Raw genomic sequence first — 11,022 nt, 5'->3', positions numbered from 1 at the left:
TGCTAAGATGGTACGAACATGACATTAAAAGCTTGAATTTTGTATAAGGTACACCGGGGTAAGTGTGGACGGATTTTCGTATAGTTCAACTTTAAAAAATCATAAAAAAATCAGCAGTGGAGCAATTTTGATAAATTGACGTTCAATGTGATGCAGAACATGTTTTTTACAAAAGCTGAAGAGATGAGCTCGATAGAAGCAAAGTAAAAAAAGTTATCACGCAAATCGTTATGGACGGCTGGTGTCTTCACTTACCCCGCTTTATGGGGTAAGTGTGGACGGTAGATTTTCCCTTTGATTTCTCAGGAAATTTTCAAAAAAATGTGTTTTCTTGGTTGAATACGTTACTTTATTGCTCGAACCGTCCAAAATTTTGAAAAAAGTTCATGATACTATAATTATAGTGTGTAATTTATGTTACAACACACGAGATCCGATTTCATCAAAAACACAGAACAAATAAGTACTTTACTCAAATTTTCATGATCCGAATGCTTAATATAGCTAAATAATACAACTCATAAAGGATGAAGGACAGAAAATTGAAAAATTGTGTAAACATTAAGTCTTTTTAAAGCCGTCCACACTTACCCCAGGTAGGGGTTGGAGACAAAATTTTGATTTTTTGTAAATAAACTCTTTTTTCTTAATTTTTAACCGCCGTTTCTTTTCCTAACTGGTTGTTTGGAATGTAAGGATTGTTTCAATGTAGAGTTTTTCATCGAGAGCCAGCTAGTTTAGGAGAAATTTTCAATTGAAAAAGATGCACATCAACTCGACATCGTAGTTGAAAATAGAAAATTCCGAAAAGATCGCTGTAAACAACCGTTATTGTCTGAATCGTATCTTTTTTACAGTTATTGGATAGATTACAAGTAAATTGAACATTCTGCATTAAAAGTTTGAAAAAATAGTGCACAGTATTGTTTTTATAGCCATCGTCCACACTTACCCCGCGTCCACACTTACCCCGGTGTACCTTATATAAGCATTTGTTATTTGCTAAGAGATTTTTAGGGAAGAATGACAGCATGCTGTTAAATTCCCGGAAAAAAAAGCTAAGAGATTTAATTGATCCCTGTTGAAATTACAATTTGAATTCAACATTTATCGACACATGCATGGTTGATAGACAGACGTGCTTGAGGACAAAATATTGAAAGGCTTTTTGAAAGTGAGTTTAAATTTCTTAATTTTTATTTGTGAGATGAGATACAATTACTTGAACGTATCAATGACAGTAGGAAGCGTTCGCTGTAATGCTCTTTACAAAGCAAGACATAATTTATTGCAATAAAACGATGAATTTTCAATCTCAGACGGAATTATGAACGTATGAATAGACAAATTTTACATTCAAATTGATTTGGGGATGGATTAGCCCGGAAATGTATTTTTTGGAAAAGATAGTTTTCAAACAGGCATTGTATTTTAACATTTTAGCATAAATGGCAAGACAAGACCACGAGGGTATTGAATGAATATACATGAATATGTACCATAAAAACTGTGAATGTGTTAATGCCAGATATTTTAAATATTTGTTGAATGATGTGATACTCAGACGGTTATTGGCTAACCATGCAATGATTTAATAGCATCATTTTTATAGGTATGAATGACCAAATTGTTTTTTTTTAAATTTTTTTAAATGATAAAATAAAAGAAAAGAACGAAAATAAGGCATATCGTGACCAAGAAAAGATCATTTTTAAACATTACTAAAAGATAGCCAGATTGAGTAGGTATATTTTTTAACATTACTTAATGATAGCTGGAGTAAGTATCACCACTTCAGCTGCTTCACCAACAAAATGTTAAGCAAAATGTACCAACTTATTGTACTCATGTATCTATATTTAAATAATTAATCAATCTACATATCCAAAACGATTTTATTATGACTTGAACATGGAAAGCTCGACAAAAAGCATTTTTTTTATCAAATTTCAAAAACACTTCAATAGTAGGGTTGCTTTCAAAAATTATTGTTGCAAATTGGTGCAGATAACACTCCGCAAATTCGAATAATAATCTGAACCTCTAACTGTATTAATACTATCTATGCAAAATCTTAAAAGATAGATCCTATGCATAGCTCAAGCTTTTTAGGTCAAGATTCACCGATTTGATTTGGTTTGGGTACCATGCGCAATCTCGATTATACACCCTCGAAAAATAACTTATAAATTTAAATAAGATTGAAATTGAATCAGAACTAAAACACCTTCTGCAAAAAGTTTTAGTAATTGGAGATAATTAACTTGAAAATATCAGTATAAAACGAAAAAAAAAATTAATTGGCCTGAAATTAAAAGATTCATTCATAATTCCGATTATTTGCTCTAATTTTAAGGAAATACGGATAATAGGAAAATTTAGAATTATTTTGGGCATCATTAGTTCTGAATTTCAGACAGAATCCATTGCGTTTTCAAAAGGAGGCTTCGTGATTATAAGAGCGAAATTTAAAAAAAAAACTGTATATATTATTTTGTAATCTCACTTAACGTTTCTATCCTTGACCTTGTACAACAATTGTATGTAACTTTGAGGATACCGTAATTTCGAATAATAATTTAACAAAGGATGCATTGATAGAAAACTAACCAGTTAAAAATCATGGCGAATGCCAATTTAAAGTTGTTGTTTTTTTAAATTTTTGATTTCATCCTCAATGTGTTTAACTTGCCCGTTTGTAAAACCGATTTGTACATTTAACCTGGTAGAACTTGTTTATGTTAATTCATAAAAATAAAGCTCTTGTTTAAATTACTAACGATTAAGAATCTGTTTCTCAAATGCTGGAGGTTCGGATTGAAAACAGAAAAGTTACCTTTGTCGGATAATTACATTTATTGAATTTCATCCATATCCCGATACATTAATAAAATTAATGATCGCAGCATTTAGTCCCGCTGTAAACAAAAAATGAGGTTATGTTATCAGCATCGAAACAAGAAAAAAATGCCATTTTATATTACCTTCCGGAAGCCAATATCCTTAGCGTACTCTCGGAAACACTGGCGACAGATGTTCAATCCATACTTCCGGATCATACCGTGGTTGTTGGAACAGGCCCGGCTGAAAAAAAAACAAATTTATCAATATCCGCTTGAACTGACATCATGGCGTCAACATGTGGTATCTAATATTTATTGTTGTAAACTATCCCCTATGATTCTAATACATCAATTACTGATAAATAAACAATGTTGTAAGTAAAACTAACCAGAATCGAGAGCCTTGTCCATATTTACGAGGATGCGAATACCAGAGATCAGCGAAACCCATTTTCACAGCACGGCGATCGGCACAAAAAGAAACTTTCGAGGACAAGTTTTTGACGTTTCAAGGGAACACGCAAGAACTCATTATTCAAGTTTCCGTTTGTCCCGACATTTGGGCCTGGGCTGACCTCACTCTTTTTGACACTTCGCACTTCGCAGTTCCTGTTTTGATTCCTTATTTCGCGATTGCACACGCTAAAGAAACAAAGCAAACATATGGGTCTTCATTGAATTTTTAGTCATACATTTTAAGCAATAGTTCTCAGCTCAATTTTGGGATAAAACAAATTTAGAAGGAAATTAGTTGTGAAGGAATGAGATGTTTTTATGTATAAAACAATGATAAATCAATTATTTTGTTTGTTAATCCAGTTGAAAACAGAAATATTGGAATAAATGAATTTAAACTTAAGAGTTATGCTATCCGAGGTTATTTTTATTCCTCGGAAATATCATATCGTAAACATTTAGAGTAGGTTAGTTCTTTCTTTCTTTAGTACGATTATCTGAAAACTTTCCCATATGAAATTCTTCTGTCCCTGTCGTCGTAAAAATATGTGCATTTGTTTACAGCTTCCTGAATTTATTGAAAAGTAGAAGAGCTGCCACAGAATTCATTGCAGAGTGGATAGGTCCAGAAACAAACGCCTATAAACAAACGATGGTACCCCTCGGTGGTCGAGTGGTTTGCATGGAAAGACGGTAATCGCTAGGTCCACTGTAGCATAGGTTCGATTCCCATCTCGGCACTGGATGTTAAATCACTGATCACTGATGTGGTCAGTGGTTAAATGTTAATCTTATGTTGTCCACGTCATTTATTCAGTCTGTAAAGCCTAAATCGGATAAGACGGCCGTGTATGTCACCGTGTATGTGTATGTGTATGACACCGGTGTATGTCTTTCCAAAAACAGGTTGAAAAAAATGTTAAAACATTTCAATAATCAAACCTTTTTTTCCGAATACTTTAAGAATTTTCAACTTTCTGTTCATTCTCGTTCAGATAACCATTAAGAACCGTTCACAAAATGGAACTTTGGTTTGTCGATGCACTATCCTCAAACTGAGTTTTATGTTTCATTTCTTGACCGTGAATCTACACAGCAAAAAATTTCTAAAAGTACACGGAATCTAAAACACGAGTGATCTATTTTTTCTTGAGTGTAATTACAAAAAGATGTAATTTTAAACTTCTTTCGATGTAATATTAGTCTATATTTCCAAAAATTGAATAGAAATAAACTGTTTTGATTTAATTTTACACTGCATCATGCAAAAATCAACCGGTCAATGAAATTTATATCACAAACAGTGTAAAATTATATCTGTTTGATTTAAAATTGAATGCAAATATTTAAATTGTGCCTTTTTATATTTCAAGTTGTTTGCGCGTCGGGCACAAAGTAAACAAGCTTTTGTGATCCAATCTAGTGCATTGATTTCGATCTAAATTTAAACGCCTCAAAAATTACATCCTCGAAAAAAATACACCGTGATAGAATTTTACATCAAAATCGATGTTCCGTTTTCGTGCATCGTTTTCGATCTAAATTTACACGAATTTTTCTTGCTGTGTACACAGCCACCGCACCAGGGGTGCCAGGTGGTTTCATCAAAAATCAGGACAACGCGGGGTAAAAAATCAGGATTTTTCTGGACACCTCTTGATTTATGAAAATAATAAGGATTTCAGTATAGATTGCATAATTTAAGGCGCAATACAGGTGCTGTATACACCTCGATTTATGCAATTACAGCAAGCAGCTTGTTGGCTGGCCGATAGTTCATATCGAAAACATCATATACATACACTGCCGGCCAAAAGTTTGGGATCACCCGCTAAAAAACATGCAAATTTTGATCGTTCATATCTCAGTCGTCTTAGGACATATTGCAAATCTTCTTATCTCATTTGGAAGATAATGAGCAATAGCTATTTCGGAGGTATTTTGCCCATAAATAATGTTTTAGTTTTGCACCTAAAACTAACTTAAAGTTAGAACATTTTCAAAAAATCGCACTCAATATTCAAAGCCAATCATCTCGCGATAGGGTGAACCAAATTTCAAAATTTTAGTTGCATTAGAATCCTTATTGCATACTTCTCAAAACACAATCAAAAAATTTTGTGCAAAAATTAAAGAATGTACTTTTAATTAATAAAATAGACACTTAAGTTATTGTCCAAAAATTTGGGATCACCCCTCAGTATGGTGTATCGGTCAAAAACATGCAAATTTGTCTCATTCATATCTTTCTCATCTAACATCGTATTGCAGATCTGAAGGGTGCATTTGAAAGCTTAGTAATTGTTGTTTTTTCATAAATTCATACAAAAATTATATTTTAAAGTGATAACCATAAAAAGTTTACCTGAAAATAATTGTTTTTTGAAAATTCACACTAATGATTGTGAATTTTTTATGGTTATGGATTTAAAATATAATTTTTTATGAATTTATGAAAAAACAACAATTCCTAAGCTTTCAACTGAACCCTTCAGATCTGCAATACGATGTTAGACGAGAAAGATATGAATGAGATAAATTTGCGTGTTTTTTAAAGAATGATCCCAAACTTTTGACCGATACACCATACTGTGGTGAACCTTCTGTTTCTTACTAGAATCCATTTCACTCGCCATCAACTTAACTTTTTTTTAACCTTTTCAACGTCGCACTATCTACTTCGAAATTAGCCGAAAGAATGCCCGTTTTTTCTTCATCGAATCAGTTGAGATATTTTTGACACACATACACACATTATCAGTCTCTTTCATTCCACAGTCTGTTCATTCAAATTGCACTAACACTAACTCATTCATTCATCCACCGTCCATTCAACAACCCACTGATAAATGATTTTCAGTACTGCCAGTTCAATTTATCCAAGTTTTGTTTTCACACGATTTATGATATTGCTTTCCCCATGCAAATGAATGGAGCTATTTATATTATAAATAACTCATATTTATTTTGAACTATTTTATTAAATTATTTTATGTATAGTATGTAAACCTTTCTTTTGTCAATACTACATCTACCACACATACTAAGGGTGATCCCAAACTTTTGGACGATAACTTAAAGTGTCTATTCTATTAATTAATAGTACATTCTTAAATTTTTGCACACAATTTTTTGATTCTGTTTTGAGAAGTATGCAATAAGGATTCTAATGCAACTAAAATTTTGAAATTTGGTTCACCCTATCGCGAGATGATTGGCTTTGAATATTGAGTGCGATTTTTTGAAAATGTTCTAACTTTAGGTCAAGTTTTAGGTGCAAAACTAAAACATTATTTATGGGCAAAATACCTCCGAAATAGCTATTGCTCATTATCTTCCAAATGAGATCAGAAGATTTGCAAAATGTCCTAAGACGACTGAGATATGAACGATCAAAATTTGCATGTTTTTAAGCGGGTGATCCCAAACTTTTGGCCGGCAGTGTATCATCTGAACCGAAGATACCATCTGTTGAATGGTTTTAACTATTTTATGACCCACTTATTCGATTTTCTCATAGTTTAACTACAAATTCGATCATATTAAAGAACTTTTTATGAAAATCAGGACAAATCAAGACATTTTAGGGGCTAATTTTCAGAAATCAGGACAAATCGAGAGTTTTTGAAAAATCAGGACGGGCCCTCGAAAATCAGGACAAATCCTGATAAACCACCGCACCGCACTTCGTTCGTCTCAGGGGTGCCAGGTTGTTTTCACAAAAATCAGGACACCGCGATGAAAAAAATCAGGATTTTTCAGGACACCACTAAATTGGTGAAAATAACATGTAGCTCTGCTTAAATTGCATAACTAAAGGCGAAATACATGTGCTGAAAATGCCTCAAATTATGCAACTGAAGCGAGAAGAACCTTGGCTGGCCTGAAGTCAACATCGAAAAACACTTTTTGAATATTATTTGAACCAAAAATTATCTTCGATGAAACTGGTTAGACTGTTTTATTGAAGATTTGTTTGATTTTCTCACCATTTAACTAGTGAACCTTCATATAAGAGAAACGACATCTGATCCCTCTTAAAATGGCTTCTGGCTCAATGTTCAAGCTCTAAAGTGAACGCTCCTTAATCCAACAAAATAACATTGAACTCGATGCCCGAAGGATCGCGATAAACGGTATGAATGACTTGAATTTCGTTAATAATCAGTTGATTCACCAAAGCATTAAAAAAAATTGCACCTAATCATAAATTCATATGACCAGCTAAAAAATTATCTGTTTGAACTATAACAACAATCGCAATACCTTCCTTGGTTGAGTTTTCAATAAGAAAGGTAAAAGCTCTGCGACAAAATGCTCGGATCGATTGGAATCGATTTTGACAGTTCTTTTGCTCGATTGGAATTTTGTGTTTCAGATGTCACTTCTCTTATATACAGGTTCACTACATTTAACAATAAATTTAGTTGTACTCGCTAACTTTCAGCTACTCAGTTCAGAGTGACGGCTACTCAGTTGTCGCCAAAACCGCACCTACTCAGTTCTGACTAAACGGCTTTTACTCAGAACTGACTAACAGCCATTTTCGCGACAACTGAGCCATGGTTACTCAGAATGCGCGAATAATTCTGAAGCGGATTTTGGCCGCTTTTTTCATTCTAGAATAGTTAATCTTATATTATTTTCCAGACAAATGATGGATTTGTTGATTTGATGAATAACAAAAGTTCAAATGTTGTGCATACACATTTATTTAAAAACAAATATTTTTTTTTCGCCCGTCGGGTTTTGTCTCCCGGGCCGGGACCCATTATGCCGTAATAGATTTAGTTATGGCAATTGTATTTGGACCACTTTCGTCACAGAACCCTGTAATAAAAATAATATCGGATAATAGCTTAGAATGACCTTTGAAATGAATACTTACCATGTAAATTTTCAAATTTTGCTGCACGAAAACAACCAAGTCCGACCGCCTCGCACAAACTGATCATCATTTACTCAGTTGTCGCCTTCAAGCACTCGAGGTCTCTGAGTGCCGAATTTTCTGACGTCTGAGTAAATTTTCCGCTGATTTCTGAGTTCATTAAGATCAGCCGACGGCTGCCTCATACATGTGGCGACGTCTGAGTAAAAGGTAGCCGGGCTCTGAGTATTTCAAATTTAGCGAGTAGTGTAGAATGTTTTTTTTAAATCAGAACAAATCAGGACATTTTAACGGTCATTTTTCAAAAATCAGGACAGTTTGAGCGTTTTTAAAAAATCAGGACGGCCTCTCGAAAATCAGGATAAATCCTGAAAAATCAGGAAAAATCCTGAAAAATCAGGACACCTGACAGCCCTGCTTCATCTCTTGTTCGTAAAATTTTGTAAACATGACCAGCGAACTGTCACCACAAACAAGAATTACGTCATCGCGAGTGAATCGATCTTTATTAAACTTTTTCATTAAAATAATAAACCGGTAACATAACGAAAGAATGAATTAATCAAGAATACTATATGTTAATAATATAAATCAAGAACTTCCAGCAATACAAAACAAGTTTGTCTCTTGAAACCTATAAGCCGTTTCAAATTAAGAATTTACTATAAAAAAGAATTTCAAGGTACTGGGCGTTTGCTCCGAAAAAATAAATCGAAGCTCGTTTATTATGACCAAATGTGAAGCACTTTTCCGATAATTTCGATCACATTGCGCTATTAAATTGAATAGGTACACGTCCCATGACCGTTTGACAAAATCGTTAACAGGTAAGTATTGCATTTATTGATATCTTTTATAACAATTTTACCTCTTCATTTTTCTTGTTTCCAATCCAAAAAGGTTTTTTTCATCCATATTTTTTTAGTAGAATCATTAATTGCAAGTTTGGTTCCGAAAATATTTATAGCTTTGCATAATTTATAACCTAGTTTTGTGTAAAAGCCCTCCTGATCTATTGTAGATAAATAAATGGTTTCTAGTTTAAGTGTCTGGAAACAATGTGTTTCCACTTCCCGCATTAACACTCTCCCGAGACCTTGACCACGGAATTGACGATCCACAACGACCGATTCGACGAAAGTTGCATTCTTGTCGGCTGGAATAGGTGAAAGCTTTGCGTGTGCTAATACCTTGGAAGGTACCGAAGAATTTGTCGACTGATCTTTGGTATTTTCCGGTTCAATCAATATGAAATTTGTAGGTAGTGTGTCTTTGGAGGCCTTCAAACTCCAAAGCCTAGCCGTGTAAGAACGGGGCCATTCCGAGTTTATGAGCTGAACACACTGATCTAACAGGTCGTGGTGCTGGTGTATCGGTACCACAATACGGGTTCTGCCATCGGTGGAGGCCGTTCTACCCTGAAAATGGTTGAAGAACTTTATAGAGAATGAAACAAACAGTCTCAATTGAATAACGTAAAATAAATTGCTCATGAAAATGATTTAATGCTTGGCAGCAATATCTTCGATATTAAATATCAATAAACTTAAATTTCTTAGTATTAAAGAATTTGATATGAAGATTCATATCAAATAAATGTTGAGAAAGAACAGAGACCTTGTAATAGTTTGTTTTTTGCAATTTTCAGAACGAGAAAGGGACGGACAATCAGTCATTAACTTGTCGTATAACGAAATTTGCCTGATCACCTGCAACAATTATTGCTTGAGAATTAAAGTTCTTTTACTAAACAGATCGAAAAGCTGCTCTTTAAAAATAAAAAAAAAATGTTCTAAGTATTTAGCTGATTGATTTTAAGATTTCGAAATCTTCCGATCGTTACGCACATACGTAAATACATCAATGAACGAATGGAAATCGCATCCTTTAAAAAACTGGAAGAGTTCGCAAGCAATTCTAAAAATGGAAAATAATTACTTACCATCTGGCATTGAATGTACGCGCAATATCGATTGCCCGATGTCTGCACAAACGTATCGTTTCACATTAATTTGCGTCCTGCGATGTGTAATAACAAAAAAATATCATTTCGTGTTCTCAGTTTCAGTAATGCTATAAGGCTAAAAATAAACTCATTGTGGAAGATTGTGGACAGAAGAAAGCAAACTTTTTCAATTACGGCCTTCTCAAAATATTTATTTCTTTTGGAATCTTTGACAACTGGGCGTTATGGATTATGATCGATCCAAAATGAGGCGTTATGTCAATATCGGAGTCAAAAATACTATAACGCGTTATTAAGGTCGTTTCGAAGAGAGCAGTCATAAATTTGTGGATTTGATGTTTGACTTCTGTAGGTGAGGTATACGAAATCTAAAAGAAGATTAGGGGATTTGGCGCATTTTTCTAAGGGGTGAATCACCCTAAAGGATGAAAATCTCGAAAAAAAAATTAAGCGCACTTTCGTACCTTTTTTTATTTCTAGAGTTTGTTTTGATTAGGTCGTAAGAACCTAGGTTAGGCAAATAGAAATTCCGCTGTAGCATTTTTTACTTTTCGACAGAAAAATGAGCACTTTTTGAAAAGATTTGTAATCGTTTAATTTCTAAGGGAAAATCTCAACAAGAGGTCCGAAATAAATTACAGAACGCTGTAATCGTTGTTCATAAATGGGCAAGTGAAATCGGATTTATACTCTCGCCAACAAAATCTCAAGTGATCCACCCTTGTCGAAAATATAAACATGAACAAGTACCACAAGTTACAATTGATGACGAAACAGTTGAAGAAGTGAACGTCGCTAAATTTCTCGGCATTACACTCGATAGGCGCCTACGTTTCAAAGCCCATGCAAAGAATTGCCGAAAATCATTA

General features: G+C 33.9%; 2 protein-coding genes across 3 annotated transcripts; both read right to left on the bottom strand.

Moving 5' to 3' along the window:
• Window positions 1-2,837: 2,837 nt before the first annotated feature.
• On the bottom strand, window positions 2,838-3,391 carry LOC129756833 (40S ribosomal protein S29). The gene is made up of 3 exons (XM_055753867.1): window positions 3,233-3,391; window positions 2,985-3,084; window positions 2,838-2,918 (listed from the first exon to the last, which is right to left on the bottom strand). Exons 1-3 carry the CDS (start codon window positions 3,292-3,294, stop codon window positions 2,910-2,912), a joined length of 171 nt encoding a protein of 56 aa, XP_055609842.1. The 5' UTR covers window positions 3,295-3,391; the 3' UTR covers window positions 2,838-2,909.
• A 5,479-nt stretch (window positions 3,392-8,870) lies between these two features.
• Window positions 8,871-10,360, bottom strand: LOC129739425 (N-alpha-acetyltransferase 80-like). Of its 2 annotated transcripts, none has more exons than XM_055730877.1 (2): window positions 10,130-10,360; window positions 8,871-9,623 (listed from the first exon to the last, which is right to left on the bottom strand). In XM_055730877.1, exons 1-2 carry the CDS (start codon window positions 10,130-10,132, stop codon window positions 9,060-9,062), a joined length of 567 nt encoding a protein of 188 aa, XP_055586852.1. In that variant the 5' UTR covers window positions 10,133-10,360; the 3' UTR covers window positions 8,871-9,059. The 2 variants fall into 2 exon arrangements, with proteins under 2 accessions (XP_055586852.1, XP_055586853.1); XM_055730878.1 differs by having other exon boundaries at window positions 8,871-9,605.
• Window positions 10,361-11,022: the final 662 nt, after the last annotated feature.

Source organism: Uranotaenia lowii, chromosome 1 (assembly GCF_029784155.1).
Source record: "Uranotaenia lowii strain MFRU-FL chromosome 1, ASM2978415v1, whole genome shotgun sequence".
Classification (NCBI taxonomy): domain Eukaryota; kingdom Metazoa; phylum Arthropoda; class Insecta; order Diptera; family Culicidae; genus Uranotaenia; species Uranotaenia lowii.
This window is presented reverse-complemented; position numbering and strand designations above follow the sequence as displayed.

What these genes read in the sequence shown, in the direction of transcription:
- LOC129756833 (XM_055753867.1), bottom strand. Translation starts at nt 3,294, where the DNA reads ATGGGTTTCGCTGATCTCTGGTATTCGCATCCTCGTAAATATGGACAA. An exon ending in GGACAAGGCTCTCGATTCTG is followed by an intron (nt 3,085 to 3,232) that starts GTTAGTTTTACT and finishes TTTTTTTTTCAG; the next exon opens with CCGGGCCTGTTCCAACAACC.